Raw genomic sequence first — 26,073 nt, forward strand, 5'->3', positions numbered from 1 at the left:
ATACTGAAACTCCCTTCTTTACAGCACAGTGTGTACCTGCACACAAAGAACTGGAGCAGAGCAGCATGACCTTCTTCAGGGCAATAAGAGTTGAGCAATAAACGCTGTCCCAGCCAGTGACACCCACATCTACATCCCCTAAATGAGTACAGCACAAAAGAAGCCTGTCAGGATTTGCCTTGAAGGTCAATTCCCAAATTCACAGTTTTTAAAAAAAACTTCCTATTCGTCAACAATGATAATTCAAATTCCTGGTGGTCAATGGAGGTGTGCTTGAGCAGCTGAAATATATAGAACAGAAAGGTTACTAACTTAATTCCAGGCCACTACTACACTAGTTCATCTCAGTTAATATGGTAGAGTGGGTGTCTCATATCCAGAATTATGGAGGCAAAAATTGGCTTGAGTTTCAATACTGAGTTCTTGTTGGAAGTGCATACATTAAGATACCAGATGCAAAAAAAAATTCAAGGTTGGCCACTATACTGATTAAGGTTGAAATGCCTGCAGATGATCATTTTATGACACATATAAAAGATAAGCAATTCTCATATTTTGACTTAGGCTTTCAACCTCTGAAACAAGAAAGAGAAGTGCACCAAACCACAGGAACATCACTCTAAGTTTCTCACCAAACCACACACGCTTTCAATTTGTACATATATTCCTGTTCCTTCCATCATTGCTGGTCTAAATACCTGGAGTTCACGACACAACATTGCATGAGCATCTTCAGCATGTATTGCCGGGAATTGTTGCCAGGAATGGAGGGTTTGAGTTAAAAAAAGACTGGAAATTCTTGGACTTTTTTTCACTGGAGCATAGGAGGTTGATGGGTGGTCTTATTGAGACTTAAAAAATCATGAGGGGTATAGAATGACATGTGTCTTTTCCCTGGGGTGGGGTGGCAGATTCAAGAGTAGGTGACATATTTTTAAAAGGTGAGAGGAGAAACATTTAACAAGGACAAGCAGGCCTTTTTTTTAAACATAGAAAGTGGTTAGCATGCGGAATGAACTGCTAGAGAAAATGGTGGATGCAAATACAGTTACAACATTTGAAAGATATTTGGATAAGTTCATGAATAGGAAAGGTTTGGAGGGATATGGACCAAGCGCAGGCAAATAGGACTAGTTTAATCTAGAAACATGGTCGGCATGGACTAACTGGATCGAACAGTCTGTTGGCATGTTGTAATACTCCTTAACTCACCAGTACTCTCTCAAGGTTAACTAGAAACCAGCTATGAATGTGTTACAGCTTCCACACTTCCAGAACAATTTTAAAATAAATGATACCTTGCACAATGTACCAGAGACTGAGTGACTCATCGTAGAACCAAATGCCAGAAAGAAGAAATTGAAAAACGTTGTTTAGAAATAAGTCAATTTAAAGCCAATCTGCATATGTGCACATTTATCTATGTACATTCATAACCCGTTGATCATTAGCCATTAGCCATATCTCAAATAACATTTGCTTTCATTGCCAACCTTTTCTGCCAATGGCTGTAAAGCTCTGTGACTGTGGGTAGACTTCTAAAACCTCAGCCTACTGGCTTTTTTTCAAATGAAAGCCTAGACAGTGATACAGGAGAGACATTTGCTTACAGAAGAGAGGCATTAGCCAAATTTATTCCTGTTACTACTCATGTCCACACATACTCACTTTCCAATTGGAAGCTCTAGATAATAAACAGGAGCAGAAGCATCAGTTGGCATTTTCCCTCCCTGGTCCAGGGACAGACCAAGTACAGTATGTATGCTAATATTTTTAGGTATGTTTCCTGATATTAGCTAACTCAGCATGAATTGTGATTCAAAACTAGTATCCAATTAAATAAAAACCTAGTTTCTTTGAATTTTAGTTGCACTTAAAGCTCTTCAATTTCTATCTAAATTACTCCATGGTGTTCCCACTGGCCTTACAATGAATACAGTACAACTTAAAATGAATAATTTAAAACAATATTGAACCTGAAAACATGTATACCACAGAGAAAATTATGCCTCATTTATATGATGTTGGCATGTTAGAATGGAGAAAAAGGATTTAAACCAATGATCTGGTTAATTATATATGCTAACATTAACAAGAACTGTTGCATTTGAATAAAGATATTCTAAAGAAGTCATCCAGACTCAAAATGTGAGCTGTTTCTCTCTCCACAGATGCTCACAGACCTTCGAAGTTTCTCCAGTATTCATTGTTTGTTTAAGAATTATTCCATCTTTCAATAGTTAATGTTACACAGCACCACAATGAAACAATTAACACAACCAAGTTGGCAAATGAAGTGTGGAATTCTATTCTTTATGTCTATCAGTGCATGTTTCTCCTTTTTAATTGCCATCACTTTTCTTATAACTCAGCCGTCTGAAGGCATCACACATTAAAATAGCCCTAAGTAATAGTAATAATTACATAGTAGCTTCATCGGTTTTACAGACTGTACTGGGGCTCTTTTTCTCCACGCAGCCAATATTTAACTATGGACTTACTCAAGTGTACTTGTCACTTTATTTATCTGCTTTCTAATTTTATATTTGTTTCCCCACATACTTTCCCATTATTAAAAATTGATTTCCATCTGATATGCTCATCCATCCAACATTAAAAACCATGCAGTAGGTCAATCACCAGTAAAGGAAAAAAATGTAAGTTTCTGGCTTAGCTTTTAACACAGCTGTCATTGGAGTCAGAGACTGTGGATTCAAGTACCACGATGGACCTGGGCACATTGTCTCATGAATAATGTTTAAGTTGACAAAAATAAATCCATAGCAGATTTCAAAAAACATGCAGTTTTCCTTTATTCAGCCAACATCTTCCCTCCCCAGCAAATTAATATCAGAAGACAGGGCAGTGACAATGTGCAGTAACATGCTTCAATAACAAGGTAAACTAGAGAGAGTCAAATGATGCTGGAGACTTTGCAGAAAAAAATTAGATTTACACTTACAGATTTATACTTAATTCTATATAATACGAAGTCAATAGAAGGACAAATAAGAATGGTATATCATGGTCGACTGATAATCTCGGGCCCTCCCATGAAGTTGCAAGTTCCACTCATTATCTGGACATTCATGCTTTTATTATTTGTATATTTATTCACCTTACTTTAATTGAATTACTGTTCCAACAGTTGTACTGTAGGTCAATGACATTTTCCCAGATATCATTGGCTGCAGAGAGGGGTCGGAGGAGCAGGGAGTTAATTTAGCCATGTTACCTGGTAAGTGAGTATGTGTGGAGGCAAGCAACAGCATTAGAAACTAAGACATTTAAAAACGGTCAGAGCAGCAATAATGTGCAGTAATATGCATCACTAAGGTAAATGGTGAGTGTACATATAAGGAGAATAAGATTACAGTGAAAATCACATTTACTTCTAATGATTTGCACATTACTTTATACAATTTTATAATTTACACACAGATTTACATAGCTATTTATTATACATATTTGTAATATATCTAATCTGGAATTGCATATTTTGTACATTCTTGATGCTTATTAATTCTTTTCAATGGTAATGGACAGATGACTAACAAATTTATTTGTAAGATTAGTGCGGAATATAGGAGTTCATCTTTCATTCTTGTTAAATTTAGGAACACACAGTAGACCCATTCTTTCATTTTAAAAAGTATAAATACAATCTAAATTTTTTTAATATTTCCGTCTTGGATCCAAAAAGGTCAGAAAGTCATTTTGGCATTAATTAGTAATCCTTTCATTAATAATGTTTTTTTTTAAATGAGACAATAAATACATGTTGTTTCCTATTTGGTTTTGCAAATATGCAAAGAAATGGGGGTAAAGAGTGAGAGGGAAGTAATAGGTAGGTGGGGAAGAGAGAGAGGGATGAAAGAGGTGGGCTGGGAAGAGAGAGAGAGCTGTGAAAGAAACGAAAAGGGTGGATAAGAAAATTAATACTGAAGTACATGCAAGAGGCGAATTACATCCGTTTCCAATTGTAGTTGAATAATTATCCAAATAAAACACACAAATAATTACAATACAACAGAATATGAATAAGTTTACAATTTATTCCTAGCGATTCAACTTCTGTAGGTAAAAATGCCAGATTTTACCATTCTGACGAGAGGTAAATTCTAAATGGATGGGCTTATTATTGAGATATCTTATGACATTTCAATTGAGATGCTGACCATCGAAAAACACTGCAGCTTTAAAATAGGGCTGTTAAGACATGAAATTAACAACATTTCTGGTTACATGTAAAGAGAAATAAAAGTAGACTTTCAACATGAAAATTGTGAATAAAGCCTATTTCATGTCATTAGGTAATACTTTCTACTGCTTTGAATAAATGTGCAAGTAAACTAGTATAGTTACACAGTCACTTACACATGTAATAATCCAAACAATCAAAATAACAAACCTGAGAAAAGTGTTGCTACTAGTTTGAGGCTTTATCACCCCTGAGGATACAGAACTGAAGTCTTAGCATTAATGACAATTAAGAAATAATTAACTCATATACAGCATCCAACTTGGCTACAAGGCAGGTCAATCTCAAAGCACACGGCAATATTTCTTTCGAGTGAGTAAATGGGACAATTGCAACATTTTCAGTAATTTGGGCATTAACAAAAATAGAAACTTTGCATCTACAGTTTCTTAAGAAAACATTAAAACAGAAGCAACAATGAAGATCTGTCTTTCCTTAACCCTGGTTGGATTATCTTCGCATCAGTATCAAGCTGCTGCAAGTCAGGCATTTCATTAAAAATCATAAAGTTCCCTCTACTTTGCTCCAGCCTTGGTAGAACACTATGACTTGAACAGTGTGGACATTTTTCCAACCCATGCCTATCAATGTGGCATTGCCAATCAGTATGCCATTGAATGTATGTGCAGTCAGCCCATGTCTACTGGAAACCATCCAAAGGGCAAGCAAACAGAAGATACTTTGGTCCCATTATTTCTGGTTGGATTTGAACCCAGGTACCTTAGGTGACAGGCCTGCTAATCCAAGGCCACCCACTGCTCCAAATGCCATTTCTTCCAAAAGTATTCTTATAATCCATGTATTATCAATGTACCAGCCAGGATAGTACTCACATAATCACAATGAATTGGAAGAAAAAAAATTGTGTGAATGTTTGCAAAGGGAACAAAAAATACAGGAAAATCACAAATGGCTGCATAGTATTTCAGGGATGTTTATATGGATCCCTCCAAATTGCTAACTACCTCTCTTTAAAAAAAACTGACTGACTGATTATGAGTTTTTGAAGAAAAATTATTCCTTTTCCCTATATGCCTTTGATATCCTACTTGCTTCTCAATACTTCTTCTGCCCTCTTCTCACTCTGACTTTCATCTTTAATTTATCTTTTTCATATTGCCTATTTGTTTCTTTTTAAAATGTCATTCCATTGTTCAGTTTCCAGTTGAATGAGGCAAAGTGTAGAGAGGTGCAATGGTGCAAAGAGATAATGAGCAGGTAAGCCAACAAAACACAGATGTTGATCTAAACAAAAATCTGCAGCAAAACCAGGATACCAGCAAAACACAGAACTTAGTTTAGAAGAGCAGTGGCATAGAAGGAAAACATAATAGGATTAAACAGTGGAATGGTAAGAAATCAGATAGTAAGGGCAATTCTCATTGGCAAACAGCCACCGTGCAGCATGCAGGTTCAATATATTATAAAAGTTAACCACAGGAGAGTATACAGAACATAAAAGATACAGTATACTATGGATGAGGGAAATATTTTACACAGAAAAATATTTAGAAGCTCCTTAAGTGAATATTTCCATTTCAAATTCCACTGTTCAAGTGCTAGGGTACAATGGTTTCTGAATATCATCTCCAAATACCCATTGTTCCTCTAATGAACCCTGACAATCATAGCAGGCTAGATGTCTACAAAGGCATCCCAACTAAGCCCAATTCCATTCATTACTGTGGTCCACACAAATGCATTTCCAGCAGGGGTCAATGATGAGTAAACAGGAGTGGGAACCCTCAGCTCCACTTCATCATTCCTGTCCCTTCAATAGTGCATCCTGCACCACTCTTCCACTTCCCATCCCCAATCCATTTCCTTACTTAGGCTGTTGGAATCAGCTGTTAAGCACAAACGAGGTTCTGAACCTGTGCCACATTACCCAAAGTTAAATGGCTTTTGATTTACAATAAAATTAAAAACTAACTTGTCTCTTTTCTCAAATATGAGTGAAGGAACATTTCTCATGTTTATACCTTATCTTCAGTATTGTAATTCGAAGTATTTTTGAAGCAGAGTTACATGTGTCATGGAAAATAGGCTCTATTTCCTCAGTTTTGTTTAAATGAAGGAAGTGCCTCAACAACTTAATTAAATTGAACTTTTCTTTAAAAACACTAAGCTTTAGCTATTTAACACTTTTTATAAAAAACCTGACCAAACAGTCCCTAAAGTTCAGTACTCACTCCTCTTAGAATATTGCATACATCCGCAGAAGACCTGTCATGAAAGCACCCCATCCTCTCCTCAAATCTTTTGCCAGCAAAACTCAAGATAATTGAGTAGTGTTCTGTTCTGTTTGGAAGGGATTGATGGAAAGGATGTGGAATTGAGAGTTCAGTTCAATCACCATGCTAAACTTAAAAAGAAAATCAGCTTGATGAGAAACTAGCATTTTATTTGGCCTACGATGATCAAAAGGGACTTCTTTTTCTCAAAATATTCATGCAAAGTTTGTACTGCCTCTTTGGGGCAGATACAGTACCGGTCCCTCATACAGTACCAGCTTAATTAATAAATAACAAGGCATTGGCAATTTTAGTCTGTTGACAGGCCATGGCTATGAACATATTAGCTTTTTGTGATTCATTAAAGCAGAGATACTAATTGTGTTAAGATATTTAAACCAGCTACTTCTTTAAATGATTCTTTTAGTTACTGGCAGGCATTCCATTTTGTCTATTGTTCTGCTCCACTTGGACAGCACCAGTTCCCGGAACAGAAAGCAAGACATATTTCCTTGATGTACCCAATAGGAGATCTGCTCAATCATTACAGTACAGCAGGCCTCAAAATTGGCTGATAACTTGGCAAGAATGGATATTTCCCCCTTACAATATTCAGGCTTGTTCCTTGTCTGCTCGCCACAGTTGCTCCTTAACCTCAGATGGGAGTGTATTGAAGAGATCATCCTCCACCACAAGGCCACTTCGTTTCAGCAATCGACATTCTCCTAGCTCCACAGGGAGACATTCCAGTCTGTTTCCCCGAAGCTCCAGCTGTGTTAAGCTCGTCAGCTCACCGACCCGTGAAGGCAGTGATATCAGGCAGTTATTCCCTAGGTTTAGAGTTCGGAGTTTACGACATTGAAAGAGTTCAGGTGGCAGGGTTTCAATCTGAAGATATGGCGGGGGAAAACAAAAGATGCAGAACAAAAAATGTTAAATATTTTAACTACTGGCTGAAGTAGCATTTATTAAGAAAATACTTGTTAATTCAGAGAATACTGAAGACATTTTGTGAACTCTCCAATTTTTAATTAATATAACAAACATTAGAAATTTGGAGGAAGTAATTTTCACACTGGCTACAGAACAGAAGATATATAATTAAACATTCAATATCCTCTAGCAAATCCATTACAAATTTATGCCAATATTTGGTTCTTGAGTTTTATGCATACACAGAATATATACAAAAATCAATGTAGGGAAATGTAATATTTCCATTATATTCATTTTATAGCACACATCTCCAATCATCAAATACGGCTCTTGAATATAGAGGAACCTCAATTATCTGGCATTTGATTATCCGAATTTTGAATTATCCAGAGAAGACTGCATGGTCCCAATGCTTGGCTAAACTGTGTTATCCAGCATTCAATTATCCAAACATTCAATTTTCTGAACAAAATACTCCCCGCCCATGTCATTTAGATAATCAAGGCTCCTCTGTACCGTGATTTGAACTGAAGAGCTTGGGTGGCTTATTTAGAAAAATGTAAACTTCTGAGAATTTCTCTTTGGAAGTGGCTATTTCTAACTTTTACTTTGTTTTAGGCAGCCGGGTCCCATTCCATCTTTCTGTTGGTAAGAGAGTGACGCCGGGTGAACATTTGTCTGTTTCCTAACACTCACTTCATGAGCAGGTTGAAGATTGCATATTGAAATAATGGGTTTAAAAACAATTAAAGACAAAATCAACTTAACCTATAGCATGTTCAAGAACATTTTACAGCAATTTTTAAAAAGGCTTTCATCATTGTAATACTGGGGCTAATCTCAACTGATGTAATTGTCAGAAAAAAATGTTGTCTACAATAATCTAACAGCCTGTATTTTAAGGCTTGAATAAACAGCACAAAGCAGCTAAGATGATGCCTAAAAGGATTCAACATTATGCACTTAGAGAAAACACAGACTAATTAAGTTCTGACTTGCGAATTAAAAATTAAATTAGAAAAAGGAAACTGTGAAGTCAAAAAAGTACTGCACACCACTTAAGCATTTATATAGAACAAAGAACAAAAAAAATTACAGCCCCGGAACAGGCCCTTTGGCCCTCCAAGCCTGAGCCGATCCAAATCTACTGTCTAAACCTGTCGTCCAATTTGTTCCCCACCTACTCATGCAATTGTCCAGATGCATCTTAAATGAATCTACCGTGCTTGCCTCTACCACCTCTGCTGGTAATGCGTTCCAAACGCCCACCATCCTCTGTGTGAAGTACTTGCCTCATGTATCCCCCTTAAACTTTCCACCTCTCACCTTGAAAGCGTAACCTCTCGTTATTAAATCCTTCACCCTGTGAAAAAGCTTGTCTCTATCCACCCTGTCTATACCCTTCATGATTTTGTAAATCTCAATCAGGCCCCCCTCAATCTCCTTTTTTCTAGTGAAAATAAATCTAACCTACTCAACATCTCTTTATAACTAGCACCTTCCATACCAGGCAACATCATCGTAAACCTTCTCTGCATCCTCTCCACATCCTTTTGGTAATGTGGCGCCCAGAACTGTACACAGTGTTCTAAATGCGGCCGAACCAATGTCTTGTACAATTTTAACATGACTTGCCAGCTCTTATACTCAATACCCCATCTAATGAAGGCAAGCATACTGTAATGCCTTCTTGACTATTCTATCCACCTGTGCAGCAACCTTCAGGGTACAATGGGCTTGCACTCCCAGATCTCTCTGCCCATCAACTTTCCCAAGGCTCTTCCGTTCATTGTATAATTTGTTCTAGAATTAGACTTGCCTAAATGCATCACCTCACATTTGTCTGGATTGAAAGCCATCTGCCACTTTTCTGCTCAACTCTCCAGTCTAGCTATATCATCCTGTATTCTCTGACAGTCCCTTACGCTTTCTGCTACTCCACCAATCTTTGTGTCATCTGCAAACTTGCTGATCATACCAACAGTGCCCTCTTCTAGATCATTTATATATATATTACAAACAACAGTGGCCCCAATACTGACCCCTGTGGAACACCACTGGTCACCTTTCTCCATTTTGAGAAACTCCCTCCAATTACTACTCTTGCCTCCTGTTGCTCAATCAATTCTTTATCCACCTAGCTAGGACACCTTGCACACCATGTGACTTCACTTTCTCCATTAGTCTACAATGGGGAACCTTATCAAATGCCTTACTAAAGCCCATGTATATGACATCAACAGCCCTTCCTTCATCTAACAACTTGGTTACTTCCTCAAAGAACTCTATCAAATTGGTAAGGCACGATTGCCCCCCGCACAAAACCATGTTGCCCATCACCGATAAGCTCATTCCTTTCCAAATATAAGTAGATCCTATCTCTCAGTACCCTCTCCAGCAACTTTCCCACCACCGACATTAGGCTCACTGGTCTATAGTTACCCAGAATATCCCTACTAACCTTCTTGTACAGGGGGACAACATGAGCAACCTTCTAGTCCTCTGAAATACCTCACCTGTATTTAAGGATGCCACAAAGATATCTGTCAGGGCCCCAGCTATTTCCTCTCTTGCCTCCTTCAGCAACCTGGGATAGATCCCATCCGGTCCTGGGGATTTGTCCACCTTAATAACCTCTAGCATACCCAACACATCTTCCCTATTTATGCCAACGTGATCCACACTAATCAAACTTCTATCTCTAATCTCAAGATTCATCATGTTCCTCTCCTCAGTGAACACTGATGCAAAGTTATCATTCAGAATCTCACCCGTTCTCTCAGGTTCGGCACACATCCTTCCTTCATTATCTTTTAGTGGACCAATCCTTTCTTTAGTCACCCGCTTGCTTCTTATATAAGAATAAAATGCTTTGGGATTTTCCTTAATTCTGCTTGCTAAAACTATTTCATGACCCATTTTAGCCCGCTTGATTCCTTGTTTAAGACTTGTCCTACTCTTCCAAAATTCCTCCAGGGCCCGTTCTTATCTGCCTAGACCTCATGTACGCTTTGCTTTTCCTCTTGGCTATTCGTACAATTTCTCCTGTCACCCACGGTTCATGAATCTTGCCCTTCCTATCCTTTGCCTTCACCAGGACATGCCTATCCTGCACTGTCGTTAACCTATCTTTGAAAGCCTCCCATATCTCAAATGTGGACTTCCCTTCAATTAGCGGTGTCCAATCCACATTTCCCAGCTCCTGCCTAATTTTGATATAATTGGCCCAGTTTTGCACTCTTCCCTTAGGACCACTCTCTTCTTTATCTACAAATATTATAAAACTTACAGAATTGTGGTCACTGTTCCCAAAGAAATTCCCCACCGCAACTTCTGCCACCTGTCCTGGCTTGTTCACCAGTACCAGGTCCAATATGGCCCCTTCCCTTGTCGGACTATTGATATACTGCTCTAGAAAACTCTCCTGGATGCTTCGTACAAATTCTACTCCATCCAGACCTCTGATGCTAAGTGTATCCCAGTCAATGTTGGGAAAATTAAAATCTTCCATCACCACTACCTTATTGCCTCTACGTCTATTCATAATCTGTTTAACTATCTGTTCTTCTACCTCAAGCGCATTGTTGGGAGGTCTGTAATACAGCTCCAACAATATAACTGCACCCTTCTTATTTCTCAGCTCCACCCATAATGCCTCACTACCCAAGACTGCCTCAGTGTCCTCCCTTAGCACAGCCATGATATCGTCTCTGACCAGCAATGCAACTCCACACTCCCTTTTACTTCCCTCCCTGTCCTGTCTGAAGCGTCTATATCCTGGAACATTTAGTTGCCAATCAACATGTCCTTCCTTCAACCAAGTCTCTGTAATGGCAATAATGTCATACTCCCAGGCACCAATCCAAGCCCTAAGTTCATCTGCCTTACACACTATACTCCTTGCATTAAAGTAGATGCATTTCAGGCCATCAGTTCTTTTGCGCTCACCTGCTCTCTGCCTATTCTTCCCTTTATTAATGCTATCTTCATAATTCTTACAGTCTCCAGAACTCAAGGCTGCAGAGGTTTAATCCCAGTTAAGTTTCCCTCACAATTTAGTGGCTTCATGTTAGTAGAAGGAGGGTTTACCTAGCAGATATTTTCACATGGTTAGCAAACAATAGTATTACTGATATACAGAGGAACCTCGATTATCTGGCATTCGATTATCTAAATTTTGGATTATCCAGACAAGATCGCAAGATCCCAATGCTTGGCTAAACTGTGGATAAAAGCAAATTACTGCGGACGCTGGAATCTGAAACCAAAAGAGAAAATACTGGAAAATTTCAGCAGGTCTCGCAGCATCTGTAAGGAGAGAGCTTTGACAAAGAGTCAGCTCTTTTCTCTCCTTACAGATGCTGCCAGACCTGCTGAGATTTTCCAGCATTTTCTCTCTTGGCTAAACTGTGTTATCTGGCATTCGATTATCCGAACAGATTACTCCCCGCTCATGTTGTTCATATAATCGAGGTTCCTTTTTATGTACAAAGATGTTTAGATTGTCCTAACCTATTGATTAAAAGGCAACATTAATGATGGGCAGAACAACAACTTGAATTTATGCAACTGTCTTTAACACAATAAAATTAGCCAAGACTCCTCAACAAGGATATTAAGACGCAAGTTATATAATGAGTTATGTTGAGAGACAAGGGTAGTTAAATAAAATGCTTGGCCAAAGCGGTAGGATTTAAGGAGCATCTTAAGTAAAGAAAGAGAAGAAAGGGGAGAGATTTAGCAAAAGAATTCCAGAGTTTGGGGTTTAGCCAACTGAAGGCACAGCCCTGCAATGGTTAAGTGTCTAAAATCAGGGATGGTCAAAAGGCAAGAATTATAGAAGAGCTCACACATAATAGAGATAGTTGGGCAGGATAGTATTTCAGAGCCTAGCATGCAGAAGAATTGGAAAACAGGGATGAGAATTTTTAAAAATCAAGGCATTGCTTGACCAGGAGCTAACATAGATCAGTGAACACAGGGATGCACAGGTGAATGGGATTTGGAGAGAGTCATGACATGGGCAGCAGAGTTTTGGATGATTCCAAGTTTAGAGTGAGTAGAACATAGGAGGCCAGCAGGACTGTACTTTAATAGTCAAGTATACAGCTATGAAACACATGATTTTTGGTTTCAGCAGCAGATACAAGGGGACAGGAATAAAGCAAGTGATGTAACATAAGTGGAAGTTGGATATCTTGGTGATGGCACTGATGTGAGTAGGAAGTTCATCTCAGGGTCAAATGTGACATCAGATTGCAGAAAGACTGGATTAGTCTCAGACTACTGCTAAGTAGGAGTTGGAGTCAGCAGCTGGGAAAAAAGAGCATGGTGCAGTATCTTTAGATTTTCTAATATTTAATTGGGAAGAGGGCACAATAGACGAAAATCTAGTTTAATAGTGAACATATGCTTATTAAGACTTTAAATGTGCACACTCACCCGATTTGCAGTGACCGCAAAATACTGCAGATTCTGAAGGAACCCGATGTCCTGTGGTATATATGTCAGGTTATTATGACTCAAATCCAAGTACCGCAACTTACGACAATAGAAGAGTTGAGCAGGAATCTTTTCAATTTTATTCCGGTTCAGGTAGAGCCTCTCCATGTTGGTCAAAGTGCCAACCTGAATAGGAATATAGGCAATGTGGTTATACCACAGCTTAAGGCAGACTAGGCGCCGTAGGTGCTGGAAGCTGATAATTTCCTCGATTGTCTTCAAGTTGTTATCTTTGAGATCGATCTCCTGTAAGTTATGGAGACTGAAGATGGAGTGGGGGATTCGTTCCAGATCGCAACGGATTAACTCCAATTCTGTCAGATTAACCATCTTCTTTAGGCTATTGAGGACCATAAGCTTAGTGCCCTCATTGTTGATAGACAACTTCTGCAGATGGACTCCAACATCTGTGACAACCTGTGGCAATTTTGTTAGGTTGCTCTTCAACCTCAAAACCTTGAGGCATTTGAGTTCTCGTAAGCCATCAATTACGATGTAGCGATTGTTCTCCGCACTCAGGTTCCCAGTTAGGTGAAGCTCTTCGAGATTCTTCAGGCTGTAGATCCATAGAGGAATCTCTTTGATGTCCGTAAACTTGATATGTAGTGATTTCAGGTGCTCTCGTAAGAAAGCAAGAGCTGGTGCCTCAATCTTTGCTGGCGTGTGGTACAACCAAAGTTCTTTGAGGTTACTAAGTTGGGCAATGATTGGAGGAATGGTGACATCCAAGATCATCTCCAATTTGAGCACTTCCAGTTCAGTCAGGTCAAAGATGGTGTCTGGGATTCCACTCAGCATGAAGAGGTGGAGTTCCAATTTGTCCTGAGAGTTTTTCATGATCCTCTGCCGGAGTTTCTCTAGGGTCCATTCATTATTCAGATTGAGTTGTCGTAATTTGTTCTCACTGACTTCAGACAGAAAGACAGCAAAACGTTTGGAGTATAATGGATCATATTGATCAATAAGATGCAACATAAAAGCAAAATCATTCTTGACATCAGGAATATCACTGTAGCTACTCTCCTCTCGAATTGACTCAAATGAATACTTTTTCAATGAAAGGCGTACCATCCACCAGAGTGTGTACATGCAAATAAGTCCATAGACAATCACTAAACTAATGTAAAAGGATGCAAGAATTTTGAACAGTGTAGCTAATGGATGAGCACATTGATACACATTATATCCTGTGAGGTTCTGAATGTTTACTATACAGGACACATCAAATTTTATATCATCAACATAATAAAGTGAGTAACTAATAATAAGAGCAAATTTAATTACTTTGATAATAGTTTGTCTCATGTAGAGCTGATAAACTATATCCCCTTCCTCAACATGGGTGCGGAATTTCTTTACTTTTTCAAACAGAGCTTTAGCTTGCTCTCCCTCCTTCTTATCCAACACACCCGTTTCTGAGTGATCAACTATTCCCTGTTCAATGCGGGATTTTGTTCTCTGTAGCATGGGTACACTGGCCTCCACATCCTCACTAACCGTAGAGGATTTCTTTGCCATTGAACCATTCATTTTAGCAAAAGATTGCTTTGGGTCACTTTCCTCTGCCACGGTTTCAGATAGTGCCCGGGTTGTCCACGGTGAGTCAAAGCATTTTAGAAGGATGGATACAAAGTGTTCCAGCTTTGAGCTGGTCCGAGGATATTTGAACCAGAAATTGCTACATACCAAGAACACCAGTGTGTGTAGAAGTACAAGGTAGGGAAAATATTTTGCAAACCAATGAAGTTTATTCTCATAGCATACTGCATCTACGTAGTTGTACTGGTGGCGGTCCAAGTCATATTGGATGCCCGTGGGTTCACTGGAAAACGGGGGAATGAATGACGATGATGGGAGTGTTGCATTTGGGTAATCAAAGGGTTCAAGACATGTATCGTTTGCAACCCACTTGCAAGGTAAGCAAATCATTTTGTCTTGGGTGACCTGCAGTGTGCCACCAAATACTGCTATCATTAGCATTACAATGGAGATGTAGTCTGTAAACACGTCCCACCATGGCTTCAAGATGCGGTATGCAGGCTGAGTGTCAGCGAAATAACGCAGTTCTGTTACTGGAATCATCACGCACCTGAAAATTAAAAGAAATAAATAACAGCAAACAGCTTTATCACCAGGATCTCATATGGATAAAACTAAGTATTGTAAATCTTTGCACTACATACACTCAGGCGCATAATTATAGATTTTACTCTTCGTAACTTGAGTCATGTCTGTGGAAAAACTATTTTAATTGATATAAAACAAAGTAAAAATAAATTAAGATGCTGAATGAAGAACAAGTTAATGCATGTAAGCGCATCTGTGAGACTTGTTCATAATAGGTCGGGAAATGCCACTTTGTAAGGATAAAACCATTATGCCAGACAGTGTACACCATTTCAAAGTTGTGTGTAATTTGAATGCTCTTCAATGTCAACTTTTTGCAGCAGATTGTGGACAATAACCACAAACCACAAGTGAATGCTCACATGCTTAAAATGATGCTTCCTCAAGCATCATGATGATTAAATACTCGGCCTGCACTACTTTCTGTGATAACGAGTTCCAAAGATTCCTCATCTCAGCATTAAATTTGCACCCCTTTATTCCTGGAAGTCCCAACAGACCAGATGGGAGCTGAAAACAGAACACGCCATCCTGGCCTAGTCACCAGGGTTGCCACCAGAGTTAAGGTCATCTGGAGGAATACACAGGATTGAGGGAAAAGGTTGATGACCGGCACAACTCTCCCAGAAGAAGTGTCACCATCTTCTCTCTAATACCTCACACTTACTCTAACATTGCTACTGTATCCACTTCACACCAATGTTCATGCTCCACTACTCTCACTATTGTTTGCAGCACCCCTCACTTGCTTGTATCTTTCTCAATCTCTGATACCAAGAGCCCTGGGTGCCTTCTATGTTGTCTACTCACTCGCTCGGGACACCTCCCAACTTGCACCAAAAGCAGATATACAACCAACTTACACTTTCTTTAATAACTGCCTCTCTCTCATTACATGAGGAAGACAACACACAATAGGACAGAAAATGTGAAGACAATTAGTGAGAAGTGCCACATTCAGCTCCTCACCCTCCCATGCAGGTCATGGGCTGGTATTGGAAACCACAATAGACTTACTGTGCCAGGATCTCTTGAGCAATTGTTATCCTCCTTGACCTGACTAAGGCTTGCTGACAATCATGACAAGCCTTTTCCTTTGTATCTGCGCTAAATGGCAAAGCAAGACAGAAATAATGTGAGCCTGGTATCTCTAGCTGAGGGAGCAATGCGTAAAAAGTTGGTGCAAAGCAGGGACACTGTGAAAAACAGGAGGAGGCAATAAGAAGTGACCAAGGAGGATTCTGGGAGCAATTGTTCTGTTACCACACTGCCAACAAGCTCATGGAGAGCCCAGTATCAAAGAACAGTGGGTAAAAAGGGAGGAAGTGTAATAGTCTTGGTTAAAAATAGTGTCATTGTCCTTGAGTGAAATGCAATTCCGGAATTAGAATCTATATGCTTGGAGGCAAGAAATAGGAAGGGAGTGATAACCTTGCTGGATATTTATTATGGACTTCCAAATAATCAGAAGTAGAAGAGAGCATTTGTAGGCAGTTAACAATAATCTGCAGGACAAGAAGGATTGTAATAGTGATTTCAGTTACCCTAAGTTGGACTGGGAAAGAGATAGAGTGTGGAGTATGGAAGGGGAGAAATTCCTGTAATGTGTACAGAAGGATTTTCTGGAATGGTACATTTCCAGTCCTATCAGGAGACTGACTGTGTGGAGTTTGCACATTCTCCCCGTGTCTGCGTGGGTTTCCTCCGGGTGCTCCGGTTTCCTCCCACAGTCCAAAAATGTGCAGGTTAGGTGAATTGGCCATGCTAAATTGCCCGTAGTGTTAGGTGAAGGGGTAAATGTAGGGGAGTGGGTCTGGGTGGGTTGCGCTTCAGCGGGTCGGTGTGGACTTCAGGGTACTAGGACCCTTTGGGCATAGCCTTAGAATAAAAGGGGGTCAATTTAGAACGGAAATGAGGAGACATTTCTTCAGCCAGAGAGTGGGGGGCCTGTGGAATTCATTGCCATGGAGCGCAGTAGAGGCCGGACATTATATGTATTCAAGGCAAAGATTAATAAATTTGTAATCTCACAGGAATTAAGCGATACGGGGGAGAGTGCAGGTAAGTGGCGTCGAAATGCCCATCAACCATGATTGAATGGTGGAGTGGTCTCGATGGACTGAATGGCCTTAATTTCACTCCTATTTCTTATGGTTTTATGGTCTTACTTGTTTGTGTGGAGTTTGCACATTCTCCCCATGACTTCACGAGTTTCCTCCGAGTGTTCTGGTTTCCTCCCACAGTGTAAAGATGTGCAGATCAGGTGAATTGGCCATGCTAAATTGCCCTAGTGTTAGATGCATTAGTCAGGGGTAAATATAGGGTAGGAGAATGGGTCTGGGCGGGTTAGTCTTCGGAGGGTCACTGTGGACTTGTTTCCATACTGTAGGGAATCTAATCTAATCTAATCAACGTGGCTTTGTCAATTCTCGGTCATCTCCGACAAATTTAACTATGTTCTTTGGCACAGTGAGATAGGTACTAGTTGAGGATAGTATTGTGGATGTTGAATAGTTAAACTATCAAAAAGCATCTGATCCTGTGCCACATGGCAAGTTGGTTAGCAAATCAGAAATGGTTGGGATTGTTGTGCATTACTCAGATTGGAGAAGAAGTGAGTGGTGGTCCCCAGGGATCAGTGTTGGTACTCTTGCTTTTTCTTATTTATATAGAGGAACCTCAATTAACCGAAGGACATGGGTATTTCATTTGGGGTTAATCGAATTCCAGATAATCTAATGCCGGTTAACATAGTTTAGCTGAACTTTGGGACATTGCGATCTTGCCGGTTAATCCAGGTGCCTCTGTATAAACTATTTGGAGATGAGTGTTGAGTGCAAAATCTTTAAATTTGCAGGTGGTACTAAGCTAGGGAGACCAGTGAATTTGAGGATAATGTTGAGTGACTTCAGAGGGAAATTGACAAATTGGCCAAATAGGCAGACAGCTGGTAGATGAAATTCCATGCAGTGAAATCTGAGGAAATGTATTTTTGTAAAAGAAACACAGAAAGACAATATCATCTCAATGGTACAACTTTGACGGAAGTACAGAAGCAGAAGGAACTCCGAGTTCATGTGCATGATTCCCTGAAGGAAACCAGGCAAGTTGAAACAGTTGTTAAGGGAGTTTACAGAATCCTTACATTTATAAAAACAGAACATAAATTCTAAAAGAATGCTACACCTCCATAAGTCATTTGTCAGACCATTTTTGAAGTATGGTGTTCAGTTCTGGGCACCGATTTAAGGAAGAACGTTAAGGACTTGGAGAGAGTTCAAAGAAGATTTACTAGAATGAGGGAATTTTAGATACAAGGAAAGACTGGAGAAATTAAACTTTTTCACCTTGGAGCAGAGAAGATTAAGAGGTGATCTTATCAAGGTTTCAGAATTATGAACAATTTTGACAGGGTAAATAAGGATATTTTGTTTTCACTAGTTGGCATGTCAGTAATTAAGGGTTACAATTTCAAAATTGTCAGCAAAAGAGCTAGCAGTGAAATGAGGAAGAATTCTTTTCTCAGGGAGTTGCTGGATTTTGAATATAGTGCCTGGAAGAATGGTGGAGGTGGACTCCATAGAGAGAGCTGGATCTATATATTTGAAAGTGATGAGTTTAGATGGCTACAAATATAGGGCGAAAGAATTGGATTAGATGGGTAGCTCTTTCCGGAGCCAGCAGAGACACAATGGGTCAAACGGTCTTCTTCTGTACTGTAAATTTTGATGATTCTCTATCTTTAGAGTGAGTGAACACTATGACAACAAGTGAAGAGCTGAGAGATGCAATTTGGTGCAGTCCATGAGCTAGACAACTACAAATTGTCCTGACTGCAGCATTACAATTATTGTAAAATAGTGCCACATTGAAGTGCAGGGAGAGTTCTATAAGTGAGTCGGAGATGTGCCATGAGGGTCCTTAGAGGCTGGCAAATCTTGGATACCAATGTCTCCGTGGCCAGTGCCACAGATTTTGATGAGTGGTGTTCAACACAGTGGTTGTTTGGAGTAAGCAGCAAGCTGAATCTGTAAGGTGCCTGCATGTTTCCATGTTGTGTTTTCATCCAGCTTGTTTCACAAGTTTGGTAAGATAGGAAGCTAAATATTAATAAGATGAATTGGGCCATTAACAAGGCATTTAACATGCTTTAATTACTGTCAGTTGGCAACTCACTGCTGCCTAGCAAGACACTCGCCATGCCACTTGAGAAAAACATAAAAGATACGCAAGATGCGTCTGGCCAGACTTCTCAACTGATTCTGCCACGCATCTCACCATGGTACATGTCGCTTAGACTGCTGTAGATTTCATTTGGTGTCTGACATCTGCACACACATTCAGATAATCAAGATTCCTCTGAATTTGGAAGTACAAGCTTTCGGAACACTGCTCCTTCATCAGGTAGCTAATGGAGTAGGATCATAGGACGCAGAATTTGTAGCAACAGATCATAGTGTCATACACCGATGCAATATATTGAACAAACAGACTGTTGTTAAGATTTTCATCTTTTAGCTCCCACTGATTAGTTGATGCTAGAGTTATGATATAATTTCACGGTCATCAGCACTGAATGACTGAATGCTGATATCCTGTGGTATGCTGCAGTATAAATGTGACAGTTTGTGCCATCTATTGATTTGGACGATCAGTTTTTTTTAAACCCAGACTTGAAATTGAATAATGCTTTGATTTGTTATCAAATTAAACTGGTCATACCAACAGTAATGGAAGCAACTCATTCTAAAAGATGAAAGACTTAACAGCAATCTAGGTTTGTTCAATATATTGCACCAGTATATGACATTATGATCTTTTGCTATAAACTCTATATCCTATGATCCTACTCCACGAGCTACTGACGAAGTGCTCCAAAAGTTTGTACTTTCAAATAAACCTGTTGGACTATAATCTGATGTTGTGTGATCTTTAACTTTAAATGAGTTGGATGAGCTCATTTGTTAATGTACAACTAGTAGCTGCTCTGCTTAAATTTTAGTTTTATATAAACACAAATCAATTTCAACATTCCCGACTCAGGCGACTGTGTGGAGTTTGCACGTTCTCCCCGTGTCTGCGTGGGTTTCCTCCGGGTGCTCCGGTTTCCTCCCACAGTCCAAAGATGTGCGGGTCAGGTGAATTGGCTATGCTAAATTGCCCATAGTGTTTAGGTAGGGGTAAATGTAGGGGTATGGGTGGGTTGCACTTCGGCGGGTCGGTGTGGACTTGTTGGGCCGAAGGGCCTGTTTCCACACTGTAAGTAATCTAATCTAATCTAATTTGAGCTGCATTCAACCTGTCACTTTGATGCAACAAAGCAAAGAAAAATTAATTTCACAGCTATGCATTAAGACAGAATGGACAAGTTTATCCATGTATCTTTTGGACAATGCAGGAATTCTTTCAATTAAGAGATGTAACCAATCAAGAATCATGATTTTAGAATTGGCACTCAAAACAGAGTCACCAATCATAGTTACTGATTGATCAAATCCTCTTTTGTAATGAAATAATATATTTTAAAACCATGCTAAAAACAGCAAGTAATTCTTTTTAAAACACTGAATTTTAGACAAAGTTGAGACAAATGTCCCAGAATTTCACCATGACGGTCTAGGACCAGCATTCTGTGCACATAACAACACAAAAAAAAATGCAAGAAAGGTAATTACATTTGTCTTACATTGTGGAATTACTCCCTGTTGAAGATTTTTGGTTACACTTTATACTATGATGTAAATTTTCATCTATGGTGCCAAAATTACAGCTCCTACCTTACAAAACAAAATTGAACATACTGAGCTCATCAAATATTTTGGTCACCTAGTCCAGCATAACACAGAAGTGTTAGTTGAGAAACTGATGTTGAAATGAGATTCAGAGTCAATCAAAATCAATGCAGTTCTCACCTCCGAGTTCACAGATGCTTACCAAAACTTAACTACACGTTTACTATTGAACTTCTTTGATTACCTTCATCTGTTACTTCAGATGAAAGAGTTCACATTCAAACTAATATTGTGGTTTATTTTCAATGTCAGCATGCTTAGTATTGAAGTGGTGTTTTAGTTTATTTGATTTCACACCATCTTGAACAAGACATTTCAGCATAAATGGCATATCACGGTGACAACTTTTTGTCAGATCAGGAAGCATGTATTCCAAGTCCAAATGGGTAAAACCATTTCCCCTATTTCTTTTTTTCCTGTCTCCAATTGCTCCTACACAGAATCCACCATTCTCAAGTTTTGGCTTCAAAAATGTGCATGGCATTCCTTCATAAATATCAAACATCAAAAGTCACAGTCACTTTAATCATACTGCACAGTAACATCAGTAATACTCAAAACAATACATAAAAGGGAAGTGCACCAGAAACAGCTCAGATTGGTCCATTTTCTACTTCTAGAAACCACCAGAATTTCAGACATTTCATGCTGTTACTCGATCACTCTATATCAATCTGCTAAACCTAAGCTTGCTTGGTACCTTTAAAAAAACTGCAGTCTTTCGCTGCATCTGCTCTGGCTATGCAATAGTGCATCAGTGACATTCTAACATGGCCAGTGTGTGTCCTCCTGTTCTAGCCAATAACCTTGACTGTCCAAAACAGAGAGTTCCAATTGACTAACTCCTTTATGCTTCCCTCCCTATAGGATCACCCACCAGATGGGCGAAAGTGAAGACTGCAGATGCTGGAGATGAGAGTCAAGATTAGAGTGGTGCTAGAAAAGCACAGCAGGTCAGGCAGCATCCGAGGAGCAGGAAAATCGATGTTTCGGGCAGAAGCCCTTCATCAGGAATGACTCAATAAAAGTTCCGTCTTGCTGCTTGCTGGCCCAGATGGCTCTGCATGTGCTCTGCTGCACTTCACCCCAAATAAAGATGGTAGTCATATAAGCAACTGCTGCACTTTGGGCCTGATATAGATGGTAACTACTTATGTGCCCAGCTACATAGGTGGTGGCTGTTTAAAGAGGCTGTCACCAAAAGAATTCCTGCATTTGCTACACTGCTTGGAAGTGAAAATGGGAACAGTAGCTTTTTATTTGTGACATATAGCCTTCACTGGATATTTATGAACTATACCCCTATCCCTATGTCCTGGTCCAATGCTCTCTTCCACAAAGAAAAAGCAGGACAAGGGCTTGGCTGGCCACCACTTCTTCATTCCTGATGAAGGACCCCTGCCCGAAACTTCGATTTTCCTGCTCCTCAGATGCTGCCTGACCTGCCGTGCTTTTCAGCACCACTCTAATCTTGACTCAGCCACCAGATGACCCATTTTGGATTAAGAACATAAAAAAAAATCAATGTCCACTATATGTCATAAAATGTGTTAAAGAAATTGTTGCAAACTATTCTGTATGGCTACCTTTGTATTTGTACTACAAATAATACTGCAATTCCTTCAAAACTGCTTTTTAAAAACTTTAAATTAACATTTCCCAAAGTGTGGATCACATAAGGATTTCAGAAACAGCAGATGTGATCATAGCTCCCTTTCCACCAAGACTGGGTCCTACACTGTACTGAAAGTTGAAGTGGTGGCCAGCCAAGATCTTGTCCTTACTTTTTCTCTGTGGAAGAGAACTTTGGACCAGGGCATAGGGATAGGGATAGGGGTATGGTTCATAAATAGCCAGTGAAGGCCTTAAATCACACCTCCAAGCAGTGTAGCAGATGCAGAAATTCCTTTGGCGACAGCCTCATTTAAACAGCCATCACCTATGTAGTTGGGCACATGTGTAGTTACTATCTATATCAGGGACAAAGTGCATCAGTTGCTGATTTGGGGTGAAGTGCAGCAGAGCACATGCAGAGCCACCTGGGCCAGCAAGCAGCAAGACAGAGCTTTTATTGAGTCTTGTGTCATGGGAGAATATGGAGAGATTCACTGAAACCTACCTAAATACATAAAATAATAACACTTAAAGTATATTAAAACTTACATTTCCATATTTATCATGCATTTTTCTTCTATAATATGAAAACTTTAATAAGTATGTACTGAATATCACTATGCTGCATTATTTTTGTTTTGGCTTTGTTGTCATCAGAGATCAGATTAATTTGCAAATGTAAAAGGGAATCATACTAGAAAATAGATTGGGAGCTTTAAATCTTGCCTCCTCCTAGGATGGACTTATTATTCACAAAACAGCTGGGATAGGATCCAGATAAACTGATTTAAAGGTTAGCAAGGACAACCTTATCTAGGAATAAAAACAATCATGTAAATCAATTCCAGCCTCGGGCGACTGTCTGTGTAGAGTTTGCATATCCTCCCCATGTCTGCATGGGTTTCCTCCGGGTACTCTAGTTTCCTCCCACAATCCAAAGATGTGCAGGTCAGGTGATTTAGTCATGCTAAATAGCCCATAATGTTAGGTGCATTAGTTAGGGATAAATGTAGGGGATTTGGTGTGGATGGGTTACCCTTCGGAGGATTAGTGTGGACTTGTTGGGTTGAATAGCCTGTTTACACACTGCAGGGAATCTAATCTGAACATGATTAGGAAGGTATTCAAACCTACTGCCTATCAACCCGCCCCCCTCTAAAAAACACCCACTATTGATACAGTTGTTGACAGTTTCACTCGATAATTTAAACCAATTCCTTTTCTTTTTACAGATTACCTTTGTACTTGGCTATAGAATAAAGCTAGTTATACAGCATAATATCTTACCTTAATTAGGAATAAGTGAAGGCAGTTAGCTTTTCTCTTCCTTTAGAAGGATTATGGCAATTTTAGGGAAAGCAGGTGTCTCGATAAACTGAAGGCACTTTAGATGCTTCACAGCTTTTTAACTGTATACTGCATGTCCATCTGCCTCACCTATGTTGGTGAGAGGCAAATAGATAACCAAAAGAAAAGATTTTCTTTTAAAAACTCTTACTTCCTCCATAGAGATTAATTAAAAATAAAGGAATTCCCAAATGACCAATGGAAATAACCGAAGGACAGGATTTCACATTTGAAGACCTTATGTAACCAGCAAACAAATATCAATTTGGAGCAAGTATCAATTACTGGGCAGTTAATTGTAATTAGGGTGTACAATATATTATAATTTGGGAATTTTGATTTTTAAATGGAGATGAGTGGATGTTGGTTTTAGTTCTGTGAAGATAAACTTTAAAAAAACATCATTTCCAAAAATGTCACATGACCTACTGAGCCTCATGTGAACTACCAAATGTAATCAACAGAAAAAATAAAGCTTACGATCTATCAAACCAGATTTTATTCAGGGATTTGACTTGTCCAGTATTACCATCAACTGATAAATACACTAAACTAAAGGTATTTCTACATTAAATAATGCAATTGCAAGATGTCTTACAACTCCTTTTGCTTCTGACTGAAGTGTAACCTTACACAAATGTTATGACAAGAGGTAAACTCCCTCTGTTAATTTTAAACCAGCAACACAGACAGGATTTATCCCGTGTGGTAATCTGTGAAAATTCAAAGAGGCCAAGGACTAGTTAAAATAAAAAGTAACAATTTTATTTCTTAAAGTATAACAGAAAATAATTAGTTAACAACTATTTACAACTCCTTCCTCTAACCTATCATATATTTTCCCTTTTAAAAACTAGCCCGATAAAACCCCCAATTAAAATTTACAAAAATTCTAAGTTCAAAACCAGCCAGCTATCAAATCTTCCCTTGGTATCTTCTGCTGTAGATTTTCTTCTTCTTGTATTTCTATTTCACAGGTTACTAATCAAAAAAGGTACTTCTACGAAAACTATTTTTCAGACAGTTTGTACACGTTGGTGGCTTAGTAGTTGTCTCTCAACTGTCTCCTGGTCTTATACTCCAAAGCATCAGAATGTGTCATTTGCTTTTAATATTGTCAATATACGAAATTCAAATTTGATTAGAGTTTGGTATTTTTGGGGGTAAATTTTAACTGGTTGGCCGCATTTGAATTTGTTTTTGTTTCCAGGCAACCAGCTACTCTAGCTGCTGGACCACATGTTACATTGTAAATTTTCCAGCACTCTGTGTGCCTCTCTAAGTCCTTCACTGCCTTCAAGGAACAGTACAATTCTGCACCTTCATAATACAAATAATTTGCAAGTCTTTCCTGGCTCTCCAGCAGGTTTAATGTTTTCCATTATACCAAGTCAAGACTTCTAGTGTACTTCAAAAGTCATTCCACTTTGCCTGAATTCTACATACTTGACTTCCACCACCTTCAAACTCCGAAAGCCATGTCCATTCTGTTCTTTTCCTTTGGAACAGAAAAGCTATTCTCATAAACATCCTGCTTGTTTGTTGATAGAAAACAGTCATCTTCCCTTTATAGCAACAGCTGTTTTTTTCTCCACACAGCAGTAGCTGCTTTGTCTTTCTCACTGTGGCTCAAACAGATATACTATGGACAGATAAGCATGAAACTATCATTTAATTTCAATGGGTTGCTGCTTGTAGCTTACCCCCATCACAATCAAACCACATGGGAATGTTTCCAAGCCGGTGTGCTTCTGATATTACCAATTTTACATTAAGTTAAAAGGAGACACATTAAACTTGGATTTTCTTGATCTGCTTAAAAGTCAGAGATACCAACAGTATAAGAAAAGATCTGGCCAGTTACAACTATGTGTATTAATACTCAGACCTGGCAATACTTCAAGCTTGCAGTTCAATCAGGTATCTCTATTGATGTTTGAGATACCCTCATGCATACTTCACTTCCCCTGGTCTGTTAAGTAAAATGCACCACCTCCCACAATCCTTGAACAAAGCGGCACAAAAATATTAGTGATCTCTCTGGCATGCATGTCCCCATTTCCAATGTCAAGTTTGAATCTGGCAGCAAGTCAAGGGGATCATCCAGCAACAGTGATGTTATCAAGTAGAGTCAGCATTTTCACAGACAGCAAACTAGGAAACAAATTGCACTAATTATTCACTAGTTTTAATACATTTAATAGAAAACAAGGTGAATGACTGAATCGTACAGATGGGATGAAGATAGGAGTGTCAGAAA

General features: G+C 39.1%; 1 protein-coding gene across 4 annotated transcripts in view; it reads right to left on the reverse strand.

Moving 5' to 3' along the window:
• Window positions 1-3,480: 3,480 nt before the first annotated feature.
• Window positions 3,481-26,073, reverse strand: part of LOC132825885 (volume-regulated anion channel subunit LRRC8A) — a 59,392-nt gene continuing 36,799 nt past the window's right edge. For 2 of the 4 annotated variants that reach the window (XM_060841486.1, XM_060841485.1), the window contains 2 exons: window positions 12,874-15,022; window positions 3,481-7,383 (listed from right to left, as the gene is read on the reverse strand). In XM_060841486.1, coding sequence (XP_060697469.1) covers window positions 7,108-7,383; window positions 12,874-15,015 — 2,418 coding nt within the window. In that variant the 5' untranslated portion in view covers window positions 15,016-15,022 and the 3' untranslated portion in view covers window positions 3,481-7,107. The remainder of the gene's footprint in view (window positions 7,384-12,873; window positions 15,023-26,073) is intronic. The other 2 variants (XM_060841483.1, XM_060841484.1) reach the window with 1 other exon arrangement.

Source organism: Hemiscyllium ocellatum, chromosome 21 (assembly GCF_020745735.1).
Source record: "Hemiscyllium ocellatum isolate sHemOce1 chromosome 21, sHemOce1.pat.X.cur, whole genome shotgun sequence".
Lineage (NCBI taxonomy): Eukaryota > Metazoa > Chordata > Chondrichthyes > Orectolobiformes > Hemiscylliidae > Hemiscyllium > Hemiscyllium ocellatum.